The 27,836-nt window shown below is 38.3% G+C and overlaps 1 protein-coding gene across 6 annotated transcripts; it reads left to right on the top strand.

Moving 5' to 3' along the window:
• Positions 1-354: 354 nt before the first annotated feature.
• On the top strand, positions 355-27,396 carry SETD7 (SET domain containing 7, histone lysine methyltransferase). 6 transcript variants are annotated; one of them, XR_013545852.1, is made up of 9 exons: positions 355-494; positions 5,260-5,389; positions 7,002-7,203; positions 10,276-10,462; positions 11,669-11,750; positions 13,808-13,925; positions 14,456-14,538; positions 14,960-15,117; positions 16,116-27,396. XR_013545852.1 is itself a non-coding variant. In XM_020783091.3 (8 exons), the coding sequence occupies exons 1-8, from the start codon at positions 455-457 to the stop codon at positions 16,294-16,296; spliced, it is 1,098 nt and encodes a 365-aa protein (XP_020638750.2). In that variant the 5' UTR covers positions 355-454; the 3' UTR covers positions 16,297-27,396. The 6 variants fall into 6 exon arrangements, 2 of the variants coding, with proteins under 2 accessions (XP_020638750.2, XP_078250851.1); XM_020783091.3 differs by lacking the exon at positions 14,456-14,538; XR_002299631.3 differs by lacking the exons at positions 11,669-11,750; positions 13,808-13,925 and having other exon boundaries at positions 14,453-14,538.
• Positions 27,397-27,836: the final 440 nt, after the last annotated feature.

The following is a 27,836-nucleotide window of genomic DNA, read 5'->3' as shown; positions in this document are numbered from 1 at the left end:
CCGCATGCGCTTCCTCCTCCCCTGGCCTCCCAGCGCCGGCGGCGGTGGCGGCGGCCTCGTGCTTTTCGGGGCTGCGCAAGGAGCTGTCACTCAGGAGGCAGCTCCAGCCCAGGGTGATGTCAGTGGATCAGCTGCTCTCTAGAACAAAGCGGCGAGAGCACAGCGTGAGAGACACAAGCCGAGAGCGGCGGCAGAGGCGCGGGCGGCTCCGCTCCGGTTTGCGGTGGTGGCCGCGAGCGCCCCGGGCCGAATTGCCTCGTGAGCTGTTGTTGTGGGGCGAGACCGGCGCGAAGCCCTCGGCCACCTCCCTCCCTGCCTCCTTAGTGGCCTCGCTCTCCCGCTGGACTTGGGCGAGTGCCGGGTCGGGCCGGAACGCGGGTGCGCTCTCGGGCCAGGCGAAGCCCAACCCGAGCACGTTGCCCGCCTGTGCTGCGGGCGGCGGGCGGGCTAAGCCATGGACAGTGACGAAGAGACGCTGGAGGAGACCGTCGAGGGTAATTCTGTCGCCGGGGCCTGAGCGAGGGATAAACGGAGGGAGGGAGGAGCCGCCAGGAGGGGTGGGTGGGGGGGGGAGAGAGAGAAGGAGGGAGGGGGAGGCGGGGTGTCAGAGGCGCCTTTCTGGGCCAGACGGCTCTGCCCACTCCTCAGCGTTGCTACTGCACCCGGGAGTTCCTGCGCCACCAGGACTTGTGGGGCGAAACATAGGGCCTCCCCTGCTGCAGTTTCCTCTGAGGAGGCAGGCTTGTCCCCCTCCGCCATGGCTGGCGCCCGTCGTGTGTGAAGACGGCGCTCGGAAGTAGGCGCGTGGCAGGCATGGCCTGGGCTGGGGAAGAGTCAAGGCAGGCCAGGAGGAGCAGGAGCCCTCCTAAAATGAGCCTAGGCCGGAAGAGGTGCCCCGTCCCGCGGAGGGACGAAGTTGCCTCAACTCTTGCAAGTGGTTTTGCCCTTCCTTCTCTCTTGGACAGATCTGTTGAGACGAAGTGTGTGGGGAACACGTTTCCTCTCCCTGAAGTGGGTGCCAGGTCCTTACAATTTTATTTGGTGCCCGGACGCTTAGGATCAGCGGGATTTCCTGCCCTAGTAACTATGTATTGAAATTGAGGAGTCAGTGGGGACTTTCAGCCTTGGGCGAGGCTCTTGAAATGTCCATGCGCTCTTTCTCTCTCCCTCTCTCCCTCTCTGTCACCTGTCTAAAGACTAAAATTGGCATCTTTAAAAATGTTTTCAGGAACTATGAAGCTGGAAAAAGTTAATAAAATTTGAGAATTTCATGATGTTATCATTGCTTGGTTTACTGATCTGGAGCCTTATGAAATGTGCAGAGATGCATGACTAAAATTCCAATTTCGGGCAAGCTTTGATAGCCTAGCTTCTTAATTTCCTGCTTTTTTGATCTGATTCTTCCAAAAAAATCTGCTGATGTTATTCATCACTTCCTATTTCAAATGGAAAGTATTAAACTCTGCTTGCCACTCTGAAAATGCTAGAAAGGACAGAGACTTACTGGTTGGCAGTACGTACTTTTGTTTCCATTTTGTTTTATTTTTGTTATACCTGTTGAAACAGACTAACATTGTTGATTACTGGGCTTCCTTTTAGTTTCTAGAAAGAAGAAGATTTTATGTTGCAACACTCTCATGTGACTTCTAGAGCTGGAAAGAGTGATAGATATGTTATGTAACTTCTTAGGCTTTGATTTTGAAGAGCCAAAAAGTTCAAATGTGACACTAATGATGAAATCCATATAACATACTATATGGTGGTCTGAGTTATTTCATTCAAACAAGCTAATGAGTTGCCTGCATTGCCAGACTGGAACTGGTTAATTTGGAAATAGCAAGACAGCTGAAAACCCTTGGTCCTTTTTCTCTCTTTGGCCTAATATGAAGAGTACTGTATTTGGCTGATGAATTAACCTCTAAATTGAAAGTCTTATTCATAGTCTAAAGCTTAATTCAGCATAATTCTTTCATTATTGAATCCTGCCCCTAATTACATCGGCTATCGTTAAGAGTAAGGAGGACTCGTCTGAGCATAATTGTGGCCACAGTTGTAGCTTGTATTGTGAAGCATTTTGATGGTCATAGTTATTGAAAACTCCAAACACTATGTGGATGTATAATTATCTCTGTGGTTCTTCAGCATAAATGAAAGCAGAACAAAGCTATCTGAATAACTGCACCATGATTATGGTTTGGGAGCTCAGTTAAGCTTATTTGTGCAGAGCTGACAAAGGCACAGTTCTGTCTTTAAAAAACTAGCAGATGGAATTTCATAGGAGAAATGTGGTGAACTGAACAAAAGTACTGTAGTTTTTGAAGCCCCAAAACAAGACCTGTGACATTAGGGCTGGGATCTGAGTGTTGGGTCCTGGACGTTAGAATTAATCACACACCTGTTTTATTTCATTACTCATATTTATGAGCAGAAGAGAAACGTACGTAACATTGAGATAAAAATAGACATTTTGAATAAAACCATCCAAATAGCTTTGTCTGTGAATGATATAGGTGTCCACAACACGTAATATTTTAGTCATCTATGGAAGAAAGGCATTCTGAGAATTTCCAAGTAAGAGGTGACAGCTAAAAAGCAAAGAGCGACCCTATTCCTTCAGATGGTCACATTGGTTCCACTGTTCAGTTGACAAGCAGATAGCAGGGAGGGTTGAACTGTTTGAAATGGCAATTTTTCTGTTAGGAAAGAGATCTGGAACTCTTGTGTGCAATTGATCTAAACATTTAATTTGGAAGGCCCATTTTATTCAAATCAAGTCAATCTTTTTTTGGGGGGGTCAGCTTTTTCATTTTTGAGGACTGAACCTCTCTCTCTCCATGTTTTATTCCCTAAAACTTTTTTCTTGCAACTGCACTGTCCAACAAAGAAGAGATGTATCTATTTGTATGAGTTAATATCGGTGTATGCTTATATTTAATAATAACTCAAGTGTGTGTTACTTTGGCAGTGTAGTCTTAAGTGTTAATTTTAGTATCTTTGTCTATGGTACTAGTGTAACATTATAGCATTACTGAAATCTGCCCCTAATTTATGTGTAAATACAATTGAGACCTGTCAGGACTTTCAGTTGAGGTCAAGATTGCATCCTATGTTGGGAGGTATTTTGATTGTTTTCTTGCCCTACAAATTCAAGGTAATGATATATCCTGTTTTAAGATGTTATACTAGGAGAATGGAAGACAAAGTCCTTGCTGCTATAAAACAAACAACTGGATCTAGTTATAGATATTGGCTTAAAACTGAATTGGTAGTTGTAACTAGAGTATGCCCACTGAACTGATCGTTTTTACTACAAGTTTCACCTTACCATTCAGCTGTTGATTCAGTGGGTCTGCTCCATTGGAATCAGCAGTTGGATGAGCAAAGTCCAGCATTTTAGATGTTGTATTGTAACTCCCATCAACCCTAGTCCTTGTAGGCAGTGATTAAGAGTGGTGGAAGCGTCGGTTCAGCAACAATGGACTCAAGTTCCAATGGTCACCGTTCTGAACTCGTGCCTGGACTTGATAATGGTCTGGATGAGGGTCAATAAACTGAGGCTCAATCCAGACAAGTCTGAAGTGCTGCTGGTAGGTGCCCCGCCAGATAGGTTAAAGGGCCATCTCCCTACCTTAGACAGGATCACACTCCCCCTAAAGGATAGGGTCCACAGCTTGGGGGTGCTCCTTGACCCCATTCTGACCTTGGAAGCCCAGGTGGACTCGGTGTCCAGGGGTGCCTTCTTACAGCTGCGGAGAATATATCAACTTCGCCCTTACCTGGATGAGCAGAGCCTGGCAGCAGTCACTCATGCACTGGTAACAACCAGACTGGATTACTGCAATGTGCTATACGTGGGGCAGCCTTTGAAGACGGTCTGACGACTGCAACTGGCACAGAACCGGGCTGCGCGGCTGGTAAGTGGTGCCGCCCCACGGACTCATATCACGCCGGTTCTGAAAAATTTGCACTGGCTGCCAGTTGCTGCTTGGGCCCAATTCAAAGTGCTTACTTTGACATATAAAGCCCTAAACGGCTTAGGACCTGGTTACCTAAAGGACCGCCTTCTTCCATATGTGCCTGCCCGTCCTCTAAGATCAGGCCAGGAGGCCCTTCTGAAGGTGCCATCCCTGAAAGAGGTGAAGGGGATGGCATGTCGGAATAGGGCCTTCTCGGTTGTTGCCCCCCAACTTTGGAACACCCTCCCTAGAGAGATCCGCCTGGCTCCGACACTCTTGGCCTTTCGGCGCCAGGCAAAGACCTTTCTGTTCACCCAGCATTTTAATTAATTAATTTTAATGTTTTAATTGTTTTAAGAAATATTTTAATATATGGTATTTTATACTGTTTCTTAAAATGTTTTTAATGTTTTTAGGTTTTAATGTTGTACGCCGCCCAGAAGCCACTGGCAATGGTGCGGCTAAAAATATTGTAAATAAATAAATGAATAAATAAGTTACAGGGAGCCAGATTTTGGTTGAATATCAGGAAAAACTTCCCAACTGTTAGAGCAGTATGATGGCTGAACCAATTACCTTGAGAGGTAGTAAGTGCTTCAACACTGAAGGCAATCAAGAGAAATTTAGATAACCACTGGCAGATATCCTTTGATTTGTTCTCCTGCATTGAGCAGGGAGGTGGACCTGATGGCCTCATAGGCCCCTTCCAACTTCATGATTCTCTGATATAGCATCATTTTTCAGTATGTCTGAAATTTGGTTACCTTGGTATTGGTTTCCATCCTCTGTTTGTCCACTGGTCAGATGTAGCTTATGTAGCTTTGTGGGTTCAATCTGTGGAATATGCAGATACAGGGTAGCAAATTCCATATAGCTAATTTTGTTCGCAGTTTTTGTTGTCCTTGATACATATGGAGAATAGGGTTTTACTTACTGTGTGTCTGGTTATTTTGACAATAGTTTTGACAGTAAAGTGGCACTGGGTAGGGAGAGGGAGATGACAGAAAAAACTGAAGCAGATTTGTGTGATGGTAAAGAAGGAAAGGTAGTAAGCTAGAAGCAAAGCTTGCCCTATCATAGAACAAACAGGAAGACCTTAAAACAGCTTTGAACCTACAGCTCCCAGAATCCATTTGCCAGCATGGCCAGTGTTTGTGCTGAATGGAAGTTTGGGGAGCTGCATCCCCAAAAAAGCCTATATATTTTTCATGCTCTAAGAAAAATCCAGCCCATCAAGAGGTATACAAGTAGAAACCCTTTCTGCATCAACCACATTGGTCTCATTGGTCTTTCCATTTTTAAGGAACGCTTGATGATGATGGGCTACCTCATGGGTTCTGTACAGTCACCTATTCATCCACAGATAGATTTGAAGGCAACTTTGTGCATGGAGAGAAGAATGGTCGTGGAAAGTTCTTCTTCTTTGATGGAAGGTAGCAATCATTATGTGAATGGTTTATTTAATTTTTCTGTTATGCTTGCTTGGTTATTAAGAGCTTAATTTTTCTTACTACGCCATTTTCTTGAATATTTCGCAGATGCTAAATGCAAAGTTATGATCTGCTTTCAGCCCCTTTCGCTTGTTGCTAGCTCTTTAAAGACTAAAATTTGCCTTTAATGTTGTTATAGTCTGATGAGGTAAGTGCTGATGCAAAAGCACTGACTACTCTCAATCTTGTCTTGTAGTTGCAGTTACTTGTTCTGCAGAGTACACATTGTTATTACTGTGCAAATGCCAACATGTTTTTCTATTATTATGTGAAACAAAATAAAATGCTAAGCTTTAATAAAAGAAGAGTTGTGGATAAAGTTTTTCTCCCAGACATCTTTAAGGCCAGTGATTGGGGGCTGATGTGCTCAAGTCTTTCTGGTAAGCTTCCCACAGGTAACTGACCTGGTTTCTACAGAATACAGGACTACATGGTCCTTTGGCCTGATCCAGCATGGTTCTTCTTCATAACATATGAAGTTCATTGGCATTTTCCTTATTGCCCTTGGCTAAGAACCATTCACTGTCTTAGTGCTGCATTTCTCATTTAAAGCAACAGTTTTTACCAATTGTCTTGAACATAAAAGGTTAAAAGTGCAGAAGATGATGAATGCAATCAACAATTCATTCTATAAGCACAGAGTTCATGCCTTCCCTCTCCAAAGCCCTACAATAGTTGTCCTATTTCTTTCGGTGAGAAAGAATTCATATCACATATACACTCTGTGTGTACATTTCAGCATACTTGTAGTTCCCAGTTGTGATACTTTTGTTAAAATGTATTTAGTTTTGAATGGTTTCACAACATGATAAATACAGAGGCAAAAATGTGTTTGTTTTTTAAAATAAAATTTTAAGGAAGTACTGTAAATAAGGGACATGGTGGCGATGCGGGTTAAACTGCAGAAGCCTCTGTGCTGCAAGGTCAGAAGACCTGCAGTCATAAGATCGAATCCACGCGACGGAGTGAGCTCCCGTTGCTTGTCCCAGCTCCTGTCAACCTAGCAGTTTGAAAGCATGCAAATGCGAGTAGATAAATAGGTACCACTTCAGTGGGAAGGTAACGGCATTCCGTGTCTAGTCGTGCTGGCCACTTGACCACGGAAGATTGTCTTCAGACAAACACTGGCTCTACAGCTTGGAAACGGAGATGAGCACCACACCCTAGAGTTGGCCACGACTGGACAAATTGTCAAGAGGAACCTTTACCTTTTACCTTACTGTAAATAAAGTGATTGATCCTAAATGTGACATCAAAAGTCAGCAACAATAAAGGTGAAAGAACATTTTAAACTTGTAATGAGAAGAAGCAAAAGAGGGGATCTGAAATATATCCCACAGAATGGGTATTCTACAGCCATACCAAGGAAGAAGTATTTGGGCTAGCGCAGGCATTAAGACTTTTGAATGGCATATTAAGCCCATGCTGGTTAGTTTGAAATGAAATAGGCTTTAAGATAATTCTAGACTGTTTAGGTAGACCTTGGAAAACTTTGTGCAAAGTGGATCAAATGATAAATATGCTTCCTTGTGTATTTTTTGTTTTTCCTCATCAGCACTTTAGAAGGCTGCTATGTTGATGATGCTCTGCAAGGCCAGGGAATATATACTTATGAAGATGGAGGGGCCCTTCACGGTACTTATATAGATGGTGAACTAAATGGGCCAGCCCAGGAATATGATGCAGATGCACGACTGATATTCAAAGGCCAATACAAAGATAATGTTCGCCATGGGATTTGTTGGATATACTACCCAGTAAGTATGGCTGATGCTCTCATGTTTAATTATGTGCCATTAAATTCATTCTGACTTCTGGCAGCCCTCTCAGTGTTTTCTAGGTACAATTCTCCAAAGTGATATTCCGGTTTCTTTACTTGGCTGTGCCTTGGAACTATGCAGCTTGCACAGAGCAACACAGGTGATAGAGCAAGAAACACCATGCTGAGATCATCTCCACATTCTTAGGGTGATCTTGGCTCTAGGGCTATATGGCTCTTGATGATCTCAGAATCACAGTGATTAGTCAAGCTCAGGGCCTGTGCTGTTCGGCTAGATGCTGCAACCCACCAAAGAATACCAGTGCACTGATGATGTCATGTAGAAATTCAATTAATGTATGGGTAAAGATAGTGACAGAGCTGTCATTACTGTTACTGTAGGATCCTCATGGCACAGTGGTTAAATTGCAATACTGCAGTCAAAACTGTTTGCAACCTGAATTTGATCCTTCCATCTTTCCAAGGTTGGTAAACTGAGTATCCAGTTTGCTGGGGGGCAGGCAATTTAATTTAATTTAATTTAATTAAGCCTACATAATTAAATGGTTAACTGACCAGAGAATGCTTTAAGTGTTATGGGGCAGTATATCAACAGCACTCTTTGCTTTCCTTTTCCCAAACATGGGAATGTATATGTGGTGCACTGGAAAGCAAAAGCCTGAACCCAATGATTAGCCTCAATTAGAGTAGACCCGTAGCATCAACAGGTTTTATATCAGTTGATTCAGTGAAGCCTTTTAGTGCATAAGTATTATACCATCTACAAAGGTTGTTGAGAGCAGGAAGCAGAGCTTGGAGAAGTTCTGCGTGACGCCTTCCCAGACAGCAAGGAGATGCTTGTCTGAAGATTCTGGGGTTTCCAAGCTTTGGCAAGAGATTAAAATTTGTCAGTCGTTTGTCCTTCAGGAAGCTAGCAGATCACATATCTGATTTGGTGGCAATTTCTTATAATTTGGATGCAAATACTGTAGCAGTAAACAGGATAGATTTGCCTTCTACTTTGGAAAATATTGGGATATGGATGTAAAGTACAGCTTGTTCTCCTGCTACCAAGTATTTCTTTAAGTATGAAGAGAGTATTGTTAGTTTTTTTCCCCTTCGGATGGGGGGGTGCCTTTTCTTCGGAAATATTTATTAAATATATACCAAGCATAATTCTTTAGTGTCTTCAGTTCAGAATCAGTAGAGCAGAGTTGCTTCTTGTTTGCGCAAATGAATAGCTCTATTCAGGCTACTCAAGCTAGTGACACTCTGCTTAAATAAATACTGAATAGGTTCTGTAGTGACCATGTACATGCTTCAGAACATTTTGTCACAACAGACTAATGTCTGAATTCTGAAGCTAGAAAAACAAAGTGTCCTGCTGAACATCTATCCTTTTCTTGCTGTCCTTTGAAAAAGAGAGGTGAAGGTGATTTCTGTGTTTATGCAGTGAAAAAAACCTTGGTGTAAATACTAGCAGTAGTGCACTAATTTTCAGGAAGTTCTTAGGAAACAAACAAAACAAAAATTTTCTAGGCAACCAGAGATAGGGGTGCAAATAATTTTGTCAGTAATATTTTATGTATTCTTGAAGGCTTTCATGGCCGGGATCCAATGGTTGTTGTGGGGTTTCCAGGCCGTTTGGCTGTTTTCTTAAGGTTTTTCTTCCTAATGTTTCGCCAGTCTCTGTGGCCGGCATCTTCAGAGGACAAGAGTCAGAACTCTGTCTGTGCACAGAGTTCTGACTCCTGTCCTCTGAAGATGCCGGCCACAGAGACTGGCGAAACATTAGGAAGAAAAACCTTAAGAAAACAGCCAAACGGCCTGGAAAACCCACAACAACCAATATTTTATATGTTTGTCCAAAATAACACAAAGACCCAGTAATATATTGTGGGTTGGTCTAATATAATATAGATGACTGTTGTAATCATGATGTTAGACCAATGATGGGTTATTAAATTAGGCCTGGAAATAGAGCACAGGAAGACTTGAAAGCTTTGTGATTTTATCTTAGCTGCACAAAACAAAGGGCACCTTTTTCTATACAGATTGATACTTGTAGAGATGATAAAAGAGCAAAAGCAATATGTTCAGTCATTTACCTTAGACACAGTTTTTTGTGAAAATGGTTTGTTGTTGTCTTGGGCATTATAATAATGGAACTAAAGTGATATGGCTGATGCAACTGGATGGGGTTGATTGAAGTAGCAAGAACTGAAGGCTGAAAGAATACAACTACAATTGGTATGTATTAAACAGAAAAATGATATTTTTTCCAAAGAGTGGCAGTAGTAGTCTATTGTAGAAAACATACCAGAGTCTGTAAATATTAATGGCCAAATCCAGTTGATAGTCTTAACCAGAGTGGACTCCTTGAATCAATGGGGCTCTCACAAGTCAGGTAAGTCTCCACTGGCTGAGTGGGTGTACTCTGGGTAGAACTAACAACTGGATGTAGCCATAACACATTTATTGTAGAATGGACTTCCATGGCTGAGATCCTATTGCTTTATTACATGAGCAGAAGGCAAACAGTGTAACATTCTAGATGGCAATTAACAAGTCTCTGCTGGAATTATTGTGCATGCTAAGCCAACTGTTGTGCATACCTCTAAAAATTCCATCAGCAACTCATTAATTTCCAGCTAGAAGCAACTGAATGGTACCCCATTTGTCATAGGATCATAAAATAATGAAGTTGGAAGGCTATAATAGTTAGCTTGCTTATTAGAATACAATATATGGGACACCTTATGAATAACCTTGTTGGAGTCAAGGTATATGATGTCTACAGTGTTCCCATTGTCTACCAGGGAGGTGACCCAATCAAAACATGAGAGAAGTTTAATCTGGAGAGGTTTGTTCTTGATAAATCCATGTTGACTTGATAAATCTGTGTTGCATACATAAGAAAGTAATAGGATTTAAGAGGCCAAGTGTTAGCCATAGTTTCAAATACATACACAATACATATATTACCTTAAAAATAAAATAGTCTTCTTGAAACATGGTATTTTCTTCAAAATGTATATTTTCTTGTACCTGTCTTATGTTTCATCTTCAGGATGGTGGGTATCTGGTTGGAGAAGTCAATGAAGAAGGAGAGATGACTGGAGAGAAGATAGCCTATGTTTATCCTGATGGGAAGACAGCATATTATGGGTACTTCATAGACGGTGAAATGTTAAAAGCAAAGCTGGCAACTTTATCCATAGAAGAGGGAAAGCCACAATTTGAAGTGCTACCAGGCAGTAAGTCCTCCTTGATAAATGTCATACTGGCAGGGCAAAGTGGGTTGGTGTGACTAGTAGTCAAAGTGGGAAAAAGTTAACTTTTCTAAGCTCTGTCCTTGACATACACATGCACACATTATCTGCAAGAGAACTTTTGAGTATCTACTGAGTGATTATACTTTGAATGTATATTTTGTGTTTCTTTTCCACATTGCTTTATTCTACTTGTCTAGCTACTGCTACCATTAGACATTGCGGCCAAAATCCTTTTGCTCCATGCCCAATCTCCAAATATTTAGTGCTTCTTGAAAATGGGACAGGAAGAGTTACTATTCCACTGTTCGAAAATGCAGGGGCAAAATTTTTGTTTTTGTGTTTAAGTCCTGTAGAACAGTTCCATGATTACTTTTATTTCAGAAAAACAAAGATTTCATTGAAAACAAAGATTAGGACACAGCATATGTTTTGAAAGGTAATGATAATGTACTGCATACAAGGGTGACAGCATTCACGATTTAACACCATTTTTAGAATTTTGTTTCCAAGGAAAACATTTCTATCAATCAGTCTTCAGCTTTTTTATGCACTTGTTCCACAGGTGTATTTCATTATTTGTAGAAAATAAGCATCACATTATTTATATTTCAAAACAAATATAAATAGAAGGGATATAACTTTATTTAGCCCCATTACATTAGTTAAGGACTGACATTACTATATTCCCTGCCCGCCTATAAGTAATGGGTCTTTAGCTTGGAGTTCTGTGACTAGAAGTATATTGCTTTTCTTTATTGAAATGCTAGAAATAACAGTGTTAAATATTTGCAGAGAAATTGTTGCTTGAGTCCTTTACTTTAGTGCTCAAAAATGTTGATTGTAGCAAAGGCTTAATGGCAAGAAAGGGAGAGAGGAACGTAAATGTAGGGTATTTATGTACAAAATGAAACTTTAAAAATATTTATTGCAATTCATATAAATTTGGGTTCATATTTGAAATTTAAAAAGATGACTATATAGCTATTTGCAGTTGAGAAGAGAAATGAAAAGGGTAAGGTAACATTATGCAAAATTCAGTTATTCAATATTAGAATAGCACTAGATAAGTTATTTTTCTGCTTTGTTTTTAAAAGCTGCATTTGATTGTATATTGAATGTGTCACACAAGTAAGACAGAGACCTGTAATTTAATATTGTCCATTAATTCCTGTACTGGTTTATTTTTAGGCCCAGTATACTGTTTTGATAAATCTACTTCATCCTGCATTTCTACAAATGCACTTCTTCCTGATCCTTATGAATCAGAGAGGTAGAATAATTTTTATGTATATAATTTTGCCTCCCTGCTTAAACATTTGCAAAGAAACTATTTGGTGGTTGTGCTTTGCATTTTAGTACACACTTCAGTAGCACTTTATTCCATTATATGACTAACAAGACTTCCTATGTGTAAATTGCTTGTCACATAATTAGCTCTTTAACCTGATGGTTGTCTTGCATGGGCTTAATTGAATTGAAATGTTTTCCTTAAAAAATTAACATGATAAACTTTCACTGTGGAAGACAACTGTTTTATCTTTTTGAAAGTGATTACACAAGGGTGAAACATTATGGCACAAGAGAGTGTAATTATTTTTAAGAAGCTGCAAAGAAATATCACTTCAACCCTAACATTGTTCTTTGTTTATTGAGAAGGTGATGTTTAACATTTAGTGTCAGTTTTGGGTCCAAAGGTTTGAAGGCTTGCAGCTTCTTGCAGGACAAAATGCTGAAACCTAGGTCTTTTCTGTATTTGGTATCTATATTGCCACATCTTCCCACAGTCCAGTTTGTTTTCCCATTCTGCTATGAGTGGTCCACTTGAATTAAAAGACCTAGCTTTGACTTTTTCAGTAAGAAAACATTTGGCCCCAAGGAGAGTGAAATATAATCCTTATGTATCCAGATTTTTTGAAAAGTGCATTGAGTGAGTTCTGGAATATTTTCTGAGTTCACTGGAACTCCCATGTTCTGAAGGTCAGCCATAGGATCACTGACATAGCTCGAGTTTATAGTATAGTTTGGATTAGTGACTTGGTTTCATGTATACATCTTGTATTTTCTGAAACCACTGAGAATTCTAGTACAGTATCAATAGGCTGCCTCCTCCATCACTGAATAGAGATAATCTAATGATAACAGCATGATCACATCCTTCTTTTGAATGATTAGGTTCCCCACTTTCTTTGGAATAGTTTTGATTCCACCCACCCACGCAATATATTACACTAGCTAAGATTTTTGAAAAATACCCCAAATGGCAGAAAGCACTAAATTCATCTGGCTAATTTTTGTCCAAGCCACTTTTTTGCGGGGTGAAGAGGGGGAAAGCTTATTAAAGACACATACTGGATGAGTGGTTGAAATTTGGGGATGTAGTTTACAGCTTTGCAGATGGCATGCTGTGTTCCTGTAGGTCTTGTTCTGGGGAAGAGGCTAAATACATGCTGCTTCACAGAACCATAGTGGACTGGTACTTACCTGTACTATATCTTAATTTAAAATAATGGTGGGCCCTTAAATCAATTCTGACTTATAACGACCTTTTTTTCAGGGTTTTCTAAATAGAGAGTACTTAAAAGTGTTTTACCATTCCCTTAATCTGGGGGCTCCCTGGGACAATGCAGTTTTGCCCAAGGTCACATGGATTAGCTCTTCTGGGTTGTACAATGGGGGATTGAACTCCCACCCTCTGGTTCCTCAGCCAAATACCTAACTCACTGAGCTAGTCATCTTAACTTAGAGCCTCTTTATCTTACTTTGAAACCTTACAGACATCTTATATTTGCTCTTACATTTAATGTCCTATTTTAATTTCTCTGCTGTTTTGGCATATTACTAACCTAGGGTTACATCCATTGTTAGTCCCAACTAGATAAATCAACGGAACCTATATAAATGTTGAATGACAGATTCTTTTTGTTTCAATGAGTGTGGGCTAGTTGAGACTAACATTAGGTTTGGCCTTTAACATACAATTTATAGTGAATAAACTTACTAATTAAGTCTCCTTTCACATAGTTTCGTTGCTAATTTTGAACAGATGGTGTCCTTATATAACACTTCGCGTATTTATTTAAGGCTGGAGGGTTGAGTTATGGTGTCTTTAATTCTGTATTGTTGGTTAATAGATGGTAAAGCTTGTGGTTGAAAAACAATGTGGTTTTTTTTTTCTGTGTTAAACTTGATACCTAAATTAGCCCTAATCGAACTGACTTTTGATGGTAGGTTCTAATATATATGCAACCTAATACAACCTGTCCCATAAATATCACAATGCAGTAAATATAGTTCATTTTTATTTTTTGTACTCTCTTCTTTTACCAGGGTATATGTAGATTCCTCACTTATTTCCAGTGCAGGAGAAGGGTTGTTTACAAAAATAGCAGCTGCAGCTGGCACAGTTATGTCCTTTTATAATGGAGTACGAATTACACATCAGGAGGTAAAGTGAACTCTCACTGCTTCCTTTTAGAAATGCTTCAGTTGTTTGTTAACCCCACTATACTTGGCTACAGTTCCAGTGTTGTATTATTTTATAATTGGATATAAATGTTTTCAGAGAGGTAGCTGTGTTAGTTTTTTTTTTCAACAACAACAAAATAACAAACACAGTGTTGTTGCCTAAGACTAACACATTTAGTTCAGAGTGAACTTTCATGGATTACACTTCTTCAGATTCATGGAGCATTTATGTCCAGGTGCTTGAAAAGATTGGTGTGTGAAAAAATAGATTGCAACCTATTGTACGTGCAACAGGTCCTAATCCATAATGATTTCCCCTGAATTAAATGTGCCCTGAGAACTTGTAAGTTATTTAGGACCTACAGAGATCTCACACATTTCTAGGTGAAGAAAGTTTTTACTCTCTGTATCAGGATGAACAAAATGTATATCTGGATCCCCTCTGATATCTGTTTGGGCAACCTGCAGTTGGTCAGTGAGGATTTCTGACTCTCATTTGTTTAACAGTAGCAGCAACAATGTGACTTCCCTCCATTCTACATTGAACTGTTGAAATTAAGAAACTTTGGAGCAACTAGAAGAAGATTTTTATGGTGAGGAACTGGGTTTAGTGCTGGTGCTCAGAACAAATAATTGTGTAATACTGAAGAATGTATTTTGCACCATGCAAATATTGATAGACTGCAGGTTCTAATAAAAAATAGATGAGATTATCAAGTGTGCCCACCTTTGTCCTGGGTGACCTTTGTTGGGAGAGAAAAACCTTCAATAAATAAAGAGAGAACCAGCTTTGCTACAGATACGCTTCACACAAAACATCACTGTCATTTTAGAATTTGATTGTTCAGTGTCTTTTCCTTGGTACTGCATATTAGGTAGTCAGGTTGAGTAATTTGATAAATTTATATTTGAGTAAACTTGTTTAGTACAAGAAATAAAAATGAGATTGTTAGGCTATTTAAGTGGACAAAAACATTGAGTAACACTGGAATGCTAATCTTATTTTAACTCTAGGTGGATAGCAGAGACTGGGCTTTGAATGGAAACACAATATCTCTTGATGATGAAACAGTGCTAGATGTACCAGAACCCTACAGCCATGCATCCAAATATTGTGCCTCTTTGGGACACAAGGCAAACCACTCTTTTGCACCGAACTGTGTTTATGATTCGTAAGTATGAAATGTGTTTGATTCCAGATACTGAGCAGAGCTGTCAACTGTTCTGTGCAATACCTTGTGGTAACAGATTACACCAAAGTACTGCTTATAACACAGCACAAAAAACAGTGCACGGAAAGTTGTTGCAGTGTATAACTAGAAACTGGGAAGTATTGCTGGGGAAAAACACAGTTTCACCAGGATAACTCTGGTGGCTCAAACACTTGTTTGCACTGTACTGTCTTAGTAACAAGTCTCAGATTCTGTTTTGTTAGAAGATACTGAAATGCAACTATATTGTGTGGTCTATAGAGAAATGCAACTATAGAGTGGTCGACCAGATCATATAGTTGGGATATAAATCAAATAAATAAATAAATAAATATATGCAAAAAAAGGACTTAATCCTCTCCATCTTCTGTGATATTTTATGAGATCTTGTGGCAGGAGACCATCTCTTGGACTGTATGTCACTACTTGTGTTCTGAAAAAAATACTGTGGTATGAGCTGACTTCCTTGGTAGCGTCTTTGGGGAAGCCATCCATTCATATGAAGCAATCCACAGTTGTTCCTATTCACTGTGCAAACTGTGTGCACAGTTTGCCCCGTGTGCACATATAGATACCACAACCTCTGATTCTCTTCAGTGAAGCTGTATGAATACACCCTGATTGGGGGACATTTTGAACTCTGTGACTAGGAACCCTTCACAAGTAGGAAAATATATATTTATAAAAATTATCTGGGCATTCAAAAACCAGGTTGTGATTTGCCATAATGATCATCTTTCAAAAAGAGCCAGGTTTCCTGTGGGGCATGTCTGAGGTAGCTCTTTCATCGCAGCCCTATAAAATTTATTTATTTTATTTATTTATTTGATTTATATCCCGCCCATCTGGTATATTTATACCACTCTGAGCGGCTAAGTGAAAGACCTTGGATCTTGGAATAGTTTGAAAGGTTTTTTTTTCCCCTGAACATAACTATTTTATGTCTTCTTGCTTTCTAGGTTTGTCCATCCTCGTTTTGGGCTGATTAAGTGTATCCGCACTATTAGGGCTGTGGAGAAGGATGAAGAACTAACAGTGGCTTATGGATATGATCATAATCCCACTGGACAAAATGGGCCAGAAGCACCAGAGTGGTATCTAGCAGAACTGAAAGCGTTCCAGGCTTCCCAGAAAAAGTGAAAGGCAGATAGTTTCCCTGTTCAGAAAATGGATCTATGCACTACCATTGATAACTGGAATCAAGACAGACAGGGATTGTTTATGCAGTTGCTCTGCAACCTTCACTTTGTGTCAGAAGGGGGCAATGTTTTCTCTCTAGCATACTAACAAGTTTGAAACATTACCTTAGAACAACTTTTGAAACTATAGCTAGTATTGTGAAATAATAACTATTGAATATTCTATAGAAGACAGTGTGATTTACTTGGCAACCATTCTGTATCAAACAAAGTTTTCAAAACCTGGGGGGGGGGGGAATGTTAACAAAAGACTGAAGTTTTGCCTGTACTATAACCTGTTACTGTGCAGCTATATTTTGTATACATGCCTTTTTGTGATGGTAACAGAATTGTTCTGTTTCTAATATTCTAGAAAAGTAGCATAATATTTCTCTTAAAACCTTTGAGAATATTGCTCTCTTGGTGCACAGGAGGCTGGCCTTTGTAGCTCCTCCCTCTCTCTAAAGACGGAGGTTTTTTTTAAAGAGACTGAGGCCGCACAATATATTTAAATAATTGTATGTGTAGATTATTATGATTCTGTGGACAGATTAATTTTAGAAATGTGCCTAAGGAAACCAGAACTAGTGTAACTTTATTGTGATAATCACACTTGAAATAAGTTCACTGTTGGATGTGTGTGTGTGAATCTGTGTGGCGATTTTTTTTTTACAAAAAAAGCTGAATGCAAAAGAGAGGGAAATTATAATTGTAGAAACAAGCAATTAAGGTTATACCAAGATACTTCTTTTTTGGTCAACCCTCTTCTGCTTTTTTTTTTTCCTGCCTTGGAAATTCTAAGAGAGGTGTCCATCAGAGTCATATTAGTTTGAGAACTAATAATAGAATAGAGACAGAATAATAGCCAGAAGTATTGCATATTGGAGCCCTATTTATTTGATAGGTTGTAATACAAGAATCGAAGAAAATTAAAAGAATGAATTAGGTTAAAGGCAAAAACCTGTCTACTGTAAAGCTGGCTATGCTTATGTATATTCCAAACAACCTTTCTGAGAACTATAACATTAATGTCTCCATTCTCTTAACAGAGAATAAGAGAATGTCTCCATTCTCTTAACAGTTCTTAACTACTACAGTGGTGCCCCGCTTGATGATTACCTCATTATACAACGAAATCGTTTGCTGATGATGTTTTTGCAATCGCTATTGCGATCGCAAAACGATGATTCTATGGGCGATTTTCGTTTGACGACAATCGGTTCCCTGCTTCGGGAACCGGTTTTTCGCATTACGACGATCAAAAACAGCTGATCATCAGGTTTTTGCTTGCTGTGCAAAATGGCTCCCCACTGTTTTCAGGACTAATTGCTCGCTATACAGACATCGGAAAATGGCCACCCTATGGAGGATCTTTGCAAAACAAGCAGGTATTTCCCCCATTGGGTCGCATTGAACTGGTTTTCAATGCATTTCAGTGGGGCTTTTTATTTTGCTTGACAACGATTTCGCTGTACAGCAATTTTGCTGGAACGGATTATCGTTGTCAAGCGGGGCACCACTGTACTTATCTGTGATTAGTAAAAAACTATCATTGGACAAAGTAACTATCTTCAAGCATCTGTAGGTTGTTTATAATCTGACATTTGGTTTTTGGATAGAATTCTAAATATAACAGAGATAACACATCAAACAGCTTGTTTTATAATACCTCATTGAGTTAGAAGTTTGTGTGCATGCATTTGTATGCCTACATACACCAGTGAGAGTGAATATGATTCTTAGGCATCAGTCCTCTAGGACTAAGCTCCGTTGGCGGAACTGGCTCATAATTGGACTTACATAAGATGACATGATCAGTTAACTTAAATGTGTTTTAAAGTTCCAAATGCATTTCAGTACCATTTTGATCCTTCTTTCTCTTTATCTCTGTCTCCTTCTGCCCATCTTTCTGTCTTTCTGCTTTTCTGTCTCTCATTTTTTCTCATATCCATTACTTAAGCAGCATTCTAGCACATGTGAGGTTCAGGCCTGGGAAAGGATAATAATTTTTCAAGTTTTTTTTTCAACATAAAAATGCATAAGGCTTTTTTAAAGGGAGTTGTTATTGGAATTTGTATTACAGTGACATTCTTGGAATATGCTCACAAAAGGAGCTTTATTTATCTCTGCTTTACTTCCAATGATTTTCATCTAGATCCTTTTCTAGTTATATTTAGGCTTCCATGGTGAACAAACATTTATTAAAAGAATTTAAATGTCTGCTTACAGTTTTAATGGTACAAGAACACTGAATAGAAAGTTTGTCAGTTGTCCAGCATTTCCCTTCATTAACCACAGACACTTATTTTCATCTCATTTGAACATGTTAAACAACCTTAATAAATGAGATTTCATTTATTTCAGCTGGGATTGCTGAAGCTGAATTAACCCTCCCTAATAGAAGTGAACTAAATATTGTAACTGAAATAACATTACCGATAGTAGGTTTTGCAAGGTAAATGACTTTTTTAAAAACCCTAACAAAAGGCTGAAAATTTAATGCTACTTTCACAAGTTAGTGCAAAAGAAGAGAAAGTGCCTTGAAAGTTTAGCATGTACATACTGAAGCACAACAAGAATTTCTGTTAGAGTATGAAAATGTTTTTTTTCAGATAAGCACTATTGATTTTTATGGGCCACCCATTGAGTAAAATAATTCAGCGGTCTGAAGTAAGGTGCGGTTTAGTTCAAATATCCTTTCTGATACTTGCATTAAGTATTTGGATTCTGAACTGAACCTGTTTATTGGGTAGCGTGCCCCATTTAACTCACTGGGAATTAACTTCTAAATAAATCTGCCTATGACAATTTTGCATATTTAATATTACAGCAAGTATTGTCTAATTACTAATCACTAATCTAATTACTAAATACTGTGTTAATTTCTTCTAGTTCTAATAATATGGTCTTGCTGCTTTTTCTGTTTTGGTAATAGAAAATACAGTAATGCGTGTTTGCATTAATAGAAATGAGCTCCTGTGCTCTTCAGATTATTATAGTACCTTCTGTGTTCCAGGGCCTAGAGGAGTTTTATTTTTTTACTGCAGCTCTTAGGATCCTGGAGCCCACATGGTTGCCGTCTGTGACTATGCTGGTTGCGACAGACAGAAACTCTAGCCCCAAAACAGAATTTACTGGCTGTGCTTCACATCAGAAGGCCAGAATGTGCACTGAACTAAGCACCTCTCTCCTCTTTCTATTTCTAAAAATAAAAAAGGGTGGAGGGGGAAATTCTTTGCAGTATCTGATGTGATCCTTTTTCGAGTTTTTCTTCTTCAGTGACTAGGAGCTGAGAACTATTTGTGAGCAGTATTAACAGTTGTCTCATGAATATTAGGCTGGAATGTTGCTGAGATAATTTTTTTTTTCTCTTGAGCTTTGCCTAGATGGGGCCCATTCTGCACCTAATTATTTTAAAAAATGCAAAAGTTCTTTACAAAAAAATTAGACAGCATCTGGTGAAATTGTGTCAATACTCAATGTGAAACCGCATGTGATTTATGTTCAGAACAGTACTTTTTAAACTTCAGAGGAAAGGAAATTCTACAGCTATCTTGGCAGCTTCTTCCACTGCTTGTTTTCAGAAGTAGAAATTATTTACTAATAGGTTATGTAAACCTGCTTTGTTGCAAGCTGAATAACAACTTAATTCTTTAGTGTGTGTATATTCTCCTCTGCTTTATGGCAACCTAGTAGGTACTTGAGAATTGTAGTGGAGCATCTTCACCACCACCACGAGTTTTACTTTTTTGCTTAATGCAATATACATCAAAGATACCTTGTTATAGTCTTAAGACACCTCTTGTGCTTTGGATACATGCACTGACTTTGTTCTCAGAAAAATAAGGATTTGCCAATGCTCTTGCAGAACCGCAATACCCAAGATGCATGATATGACTATTTCTTCATGACATTACTCTTTTTTGGGGAGGACAGGGAGAACAACTTGTGTTTAAATAGGGCAGAGCTAGGTTATTTGATGAATGTTTGCATTTTAAATCTTTAGAGCAACACAGACATCAATTTTTTTTGCTCCTTTAGTGGCAAATCCCCACTAATTAATTAGTCGTTCATCACATTTTTTATTTCATGTCAACATTGTGGAGTCAGGTATGATAGCAGCAGCTCTTTAATTAGTGGCAATATGCTGCCTCAGTTTACACAATTATACTTATACAGTAATAAATCCCCCATAGGATTCCTACCATTGAATCAGTTGGGTTTATATAATAGTGACACAAAAGTTGATTTTTTTAGATCTGCTCCAGTCAGGATTCCAACTGGATTTAGGTCTGTGTAGAAGACCTAAACAGGAAACTGAATAATTGAAATTTACTTTGCATAATGTTCTTCTTATGATTGCTATGACTTTGTAATAATAATCACTTTGCTGGATCAGATCATGATCTGTTTTATTAAACATTATGTTCTCCAATAGCAGCTACACAAACAAATATCACTGAGGGCTTAAAATCTATTCATTTGGAGGTCATGGCCATTTCTAGCTTTTATGTAGTTGTCTGTGGCTTCTAAACATGGAGGTTATGTCTGGGGAGGAACAGTGGTTGAGATTCTGTTATACAGTTATGCAAATGGCATATCTTTAAAATACAAACTGCCATACATTAAGAAATCTGTTGCACACTCCATCATACAACTCATTATGCAACAGATAATGCCTCCGGAAATTTCTTAGCTCACTGCAGTTTACCTGCAAAAGTTGCACAATTTGCATAACTGCACAACAGGATTTCAGCCACTGTTAACAAAAAGTTTTCTGGGAACTGGTGTGAACACTGTGTTCTATCCTTTTCTGATGGGAGCTCCTCCTTCCTTTCAGTTAAACTTGACTATACATCAATTTGTAGGAGGTGGGAAGATGGGCAGCATTTGTCAGTATGGAATCACAAGGTAATTCTTGTGCTTTTGCTATCTTTGACTTCAGTAACCTTTAATTTTTGAAATGCTCACTAATTTTTATCTGTATAGGGCAGAGTTTGATAATGTTACGTCTGTGGATCATTGGCCACATGGGCTAGCAGATTGCAGGATTTGTGGTCCAAAAATTGATTGCTAAGTTCTATTATTGCTTGCCTCTGTGTCTGTGTTACTTTTGCTTAGTGACAAAGTAATATCTTGTTAGTACAAGATACTATATAAACCTTAATTGAATTAGGGAAATGTAATCTGCAAAAGCAAAACTAACAAAACAATTCTGTTTGGAAAACATATCAGTGGAAACACGATGAGTTGCAATATGCTGTAAAGTAAAACCATCTTCCCTTTGGTTCTAACAGATGTTTTTTCTATAAATGAGAGAGCACTTTTTATGGATTACTACTGATATTCGTTTGAGTAGGTTCTTTGTACAGCTTCTATCTCCATATTCTGGATGGTAGAATTTCTTTCCGTGACATCTGAACTATTCTAGTTTGGAATGTGTGGTTTTTTGCATGCAGTGATTTTAACCAGTTTTACGGGAGACCAGTTTCTTTGGTTGGCTTATTTCTTCTGAGCACAGGTAGGATATTGGAGTGAATCTAAATGCTCTGTTTAATGTATGTAATGTAATATAAATTTGATTTGTAACATGTACAAATGTTTTCCACTAGACGTCTGTTATCCTTGTCTGTGCTTGGGTTCAGCTGCTTTTGGCCTTTTGCTTGTTTTACTAGTATCACTGGGGGAAGAACTCACATGGCCTTTACATGCCATGATCCATTTTTACATGCTGAGTGCTGTACATAGAATATTGATCCTTGCTGGCTGTTGCCATCCCGTTAACTGGATAATGTTTGTATGTAGATATATTTATTTTTATTCACTTTATTCTCCTGCCTTTCTTCCAAAAAAGGATTCAAGGCAGGTTCTTGTTTAGACCTCTGGAGTACAACATATCTGGCAGTACTCAGACAGGAACCAGATAGGTTATGTTATAACACGGTCATGTTATAGACAGACTAGTGTGGCCAGTCCCAAAGAGTAACCAAATAGGTCATGCTATAGACAGACTTGCGTGGTCTGTCTCATATGTATGTTGTTAGTGTACAAGATGATGGCTAGCCCATGCTTCTGAATAACAATGAAGAAATTCAACAGAGCTTCCTGTCCCAGATCAATGTTCATTTTATTTTTGTCTCCTGTAACAGAGATTGCTAAACCGAATCTAGTGTAGAAATAATCATAGGATCCTGTGGTCATAATTTGACTCCTAAACTTTCCATCTGGCCCACCAAATGCCAAGTTGGTAGCCTTTATGAGAAGTTGATTGTTTTGAAGAAAGGGAAAAGCAGTATCCGTAAATAAGGTTCCTGGCAATCTAAACTTATCTGGTAGGACTTACACGGTCCACCATTGATACAATGTGATCCATACTTGGAGAAGAAATAATGTGTTAATTCCCCATTGGCTGAAGTTTGATACTACAGTAAACATCTGTTCATAAATTGATTTTTTCCCCAAAGTGAAATGTTCAAAGCATCAGTAGTAAACCACTGAGAAGTAACAGGCAGTGCTACTCAAATAAATATGGATATGCAATAATATTCTGACCTCTATGATGATAGCAAACTGGTCCTAGTTGCATTGGTAGCAAACAGCTGTTGCTTAGGGTTACTTACTAATTATCTGATAAAGAGATCAACTGCATGATCATTCTAAGGATTTGAACATTACCATTTCTTATTGTCCTCTCTTTCTATGGGAGGTTGGTCTTGGTGATCTTAATTTTTTAAATTGAGACTCAAAATTAATATAATATAAACTCTGAAGTAGGTCAGTGGCCCATTAACCTGATGAAATTGCCCTGTGCCCCTTACAAGGCAAGGGGGCTTCAATTATTTATTAATGGTGCTGGGGATCTGCAGATCACACTTTGTTCACATTGCTATAATGACTAATTTAGGGTGGGGCAAAATATTGCCTATTTAAAAGCAATGAAATTTCTAAGCCATAAGATGCAAGGTTGGGGGTGGGTTTCTTTACAAAGTTTTAGAGAGAGTGTGTTTCATAGTTGTATGGACATTATTTTTATGGAAGAATGCATACATAAAATATAATTAAGCTAAGACTACGTACTTACATTTATAAATATTTTTTATTTTTTTACAGAAATCATAGCAGCCCAAGTAAACAGATGGAATATTTTAAGCTAGAGTTTGAAACAGTTATCTTAAGAAGAAAACATTAGGCTGATGTTTTACATTTTTATATTGAAATGTTTGTTAACTCTTGGTATTTCTGATTGTTCCTGCTATTGAATATTCAGTGGTAACTGTAAGCTGTACAATAATAGTTTGGGAGCTAGATGGTAAAAAGAAAACAAGTTGTTTCAAGAAGGGACAATTTTTCTAGGACTGTAGATAGTTTTCCAGTAAACTTCATATATGGTGCCAATTTGGAAAAAGCTTGGATTCGAATTTGGCAGGCTAGCAAAATCTTAGCCTTTTGTGAAAGATCTATAGCATCTGAAGAGTAACCAGGCTGTCTTAACCTTTTGCTGTGTTTCATACATAATCTTTTTTGAATGTCGCATTGTATGTAAGAGTGCATATATGTTTGTTTTGGGAGAGGAAGTCACAATCCATTTCCTAGTATTTAGTTATAAAATATTTAATTACTGGCTATGTACTGTTGATACAAAGATCCTCTGAAATGGAAGGAGATGCAAAAGACCTTGCTTAATTGACAGATTGCTTTAGGAACAAGAGAATTAAGTATTATAATCTGGATTTTTTATTTACACTTAGAAGCAGATGAGCAACCTTCAACAAAATCATAACAATTTGTGCTTTCCTACAAATGATCCTAATGAAGCATCTTGTAATACTGGTTACATTATTTTTGCTTGCCTGTATCTTAGAATAAAAATAAAATTGATGAACTTCGTAGATACACCAATCTACAGATTTTTACAAATGCTTTAATTGAATGGTGGGCTGGATTGGAGGAAATTCTCCAGATAAAACTGATACAAAAATACTCATTTAATATAATCTTAAATTGGCAAAGGAAAGTAAAAGTAAAACAGAAATCAGTATGAGCAACAATCAGCTTTGACAAACTCTCTTAAGAGTTCATCAAATCTACATACAATAAAAGGATGTTGCTATAGATTTTAACCCCGTGGATTAAATTATTGTTAAAATGTATGTTAAAATGGTAAGTATGGAGGTGAACAGTAATCCAGTAAAAGAATTTAGTTGTGGAAGAACAAAACACTGTTGTAATCTATATCCAAGTTTCTCCAGGGCTTTGGTGTTCCAAAGATTTTAAAGAATTCTTGAAGGTCAGCTGCTTTAGCTACTTTATGTGTCTTGGCTGGGTAGCTCAGTGAGTTAGGTACCTGGCTGTTGAGCCAGAGGTTTGGGAGTTCAGTTCTCCACTGTGCACCCCAGAAGTATTGTGCAGTCTTACACATTTAGGTGGTAACTGGTATGGCTGTTGAGTTGAAAATAGGAAGAGTGCACAGATATAATTGATAGGAAAAATGTGCACAGATATATGGGCGCTGGTCATGGGATTCTGAGAGTTGTCATGTAAAACAGTGGTTCTTAACCTTTGTTACTAGGATGCTTTTGAACTGCAACTCCCAGAAACCCCAGTCAGGACAGCTGGTGGTGAAGGCTTCTGGGAGTTGCAGTCCAAAACTCCTGAGTAACCCAAGGTTAAGAATCAGTGATCTGAAATACAGAATTCCCCATCCTTGTTTGCATAGTCCATTAAGAAGATAGTAGAAGTTCTTCAGCTGAGGAATGCTTTTAAGTTATAATATAAAATTATTGCAGTACAAAAGTTTGTATTAATGAAGTTCTATCATGTTTTCTGATACTAGTTACCAACCTCTATATATTGTGAATAACCATTGAAATTGATTTTAAAAAAATAGAATGATTAAAGCTGTAAGAAAGGGTAGCTGAGACTGGGAAGAATTTATGCTGTCATGTAGTTAATGTTTCGGTGCTCAATGTAAAGAAATTTCTCATGGAAAATATAAATGGGTGTTAGGCATTGATCAGGTTACAACTAGCTTCACATCAGTTTCAGATCCTTTAAGTTCACATTGTAGTGACACCTTTTTCCAGATGTTTTGTTCTGCATCTTTCGGTTGATCTTAACAGTATGAATCTAGCAAAGTAATTAATACCAGAAAGTCTGCTCTTTAAATCTGGTTCCTGCAAGGGTGTTGTAATTAAACATTCGTCATTAGCTGCCAGGATCCCCATATGGTCTGTGTATCCCTTCTGCCACTGAATGGATATGATATTTCACTGTTCTATCAGAGGAACTTAAGTAGCCAGAAATGAAATTAATGAACAAAATCCAATTGTTAAACCCAGTTAGAGCAGAGCCACCAAATCAATGCAGTTTACATAAATATTGTCATATCAAACTCCTGTTGAATCAGTGTGTCTTCCCCAGTTGGAATTCATAATTGGATTTAGGTTCCTGTCACTAACTTTTTTATTGTGCTTGAAAGAAAAGAGGACACAGTGTGCTGCAAGATGATCTTGTATTGTACAACATACAGAATGCAGACTATTAAATTTGTTCTGCTCACCTTTTTCCATCTTGTAAAACACAATCCTTTGTATATGATAAACTGGGAAACTCTTCAGTGCAGATATTACGGCATCTGTTTTACTTCCTGCACATTAGATCCTGAGGGCACATTATTATATTCTCCTGATCCATGTACTTCTTGCCTTTGCTTACAGAGTTCTGTGACAACTGAAAATTTACTTCTCTTATGTTTTTCCACTTTTTTAATACAGTGGGGTCTTGACTTGAGAACTTAATCCGTATTGGAAGGTGGTTCTCAAGTCAAAAAGTCTGTAAGTCAATCCCGCGACAGGCCGTTTTTGTTCCATTTTGTTTTTTTTCTGGTCTGTAAGTCAAATCTCAGTCTGCAAGTCAAACCTAAATTTTGCGGCCAGAGAAGTCTGTAACTCAAAAAGTCTGTAAGTCAAGCCGTCTGTAAGTCAAGGGTCCACTGTAAGTGAAAGCTATTTTTTTATTTTGTAACTTGTTTGTGTAGAAATAGCACACATCACAGTAAACCGGATGTGTAAATTCATTTGGGATATATTAACAACAATAGTGTGATGCTTGCAAAAGTTTCCTCTGCCTGGCTTTGCAACCTGCTCCTGCCACTAGTCCCTCTATTCAGCAGGATCTGCTGATGCTCTGTGTAGCATTTCCAGTGGATTGGTGGTGGTGGGTGATACAGGTGGTAGTAGGAAGTTAGACATGGCTGTATGTAGATCCACTGAAGTGTATTTTAATGTTGTAAATTATTCATGGTTCATATTACAGAAACAATACAATATGCACTCCTATATATGATGCAGAAATATTTATAGGCAAAATATCAAAAGTTTGCCACTTCTCAGTAGCTGCCATATTAAAAATGTGGTGAATTTTCCTGCGTGTCTGTGTCTGAAATGGAATGTTTCAATAATATTGACAATCCTGCACAATAGTGCAATAGTTTGCAGATTTCTAGATAAGTAATTTCATCTAGAATCACAGCTAGAAATCTTTGTTTTTAAATATGTATTCTATCAGCTGTTATATCTGTCTCCATGCATTTTGTGAAACTTTTCAAAACAGATGCAGCTGATTTCAAGCTTCGTGCAAAAAGGAATATTAAAAATAAGATGAAATTAAGTTGTTTTTTGATGTTGACCCCTCTTACCCTGCAAGTGAGACTGAAGTTTGTGGTGCATTAGGCACCTGTGTACATACAGGCAATTCCACAATAATTACCATGCATACAGTACTTGATGACATAAAATAGTATTTTACTAGAACAATGAGCCTTATTGACATCCATAGGTTTTACTTATGACTTCTAAAACTATGGAGGATTATAAAGAAAAGTTTACATGAATGACAGTTGCACTTTTGTTTATGAATGAGAGTTGGGGTTTTTTAAGCATATATTGAATGCATGTATGACAAAGGAGGGGAAATGTTTCTGGGGCAAAAAATGTTCTTGCTTTAAACTGCATTATGAAAATAAGTAATTACAGTACCTGAATAAAACTTTAATTTTCTTTGAGTTATTTTTGTCTCATTTCTAAGGTGGCTGTGGAACTAAAAATGTGGTCCAGCATCATTTTTGTTTGCATCTAACCAAACAGCAATACAACATTTATACAGGGTAGGGAGGGGTAATCTATGTCAGTCTGCTGCAGGAAAAAGAGCAGAGTTTTTGCGATGTCTCAAAAAAATGGGCAAGTGTTAGGTCTCACTAGTCTCTATGCTGATATTGATGCAAAATAATTACTTGACTGAAAACACAAATGTGGCATTATTTTCATTCCCAGTTCCTTGTGATGATATTGTGCTGTTCTGTGATGGTTCTTCTCTCAACCTTTAAAAAGTGTAATAGTTGTCAGTGGCTTCCTATTGAGTGGAAGAAAAAAGACTGGATATTTTGAGCAGGCAAACTCTGAGAAGAAAAAAATTAAAATATGTTCCCCAGGACACATATGCTTA

The sequence above is a fragment of the Pogona vitticeps genome, chromosome 5, assembly GCF_051106095.1.
Source record: "Pogona vitticeps strain Pit_001003342236 chromosome 5, PviZW2.1, whole genome shotgun sequence".
Taxonomy (NCBI): Eukaryota; Metazoa; Chordata; class Lepidosauria; order Squamata; family Agamidae; genus Pogona; species Pogona vitticeps.
This window is presented reverse-complemented; position numbering and strand designations above follow the sequence as displayed.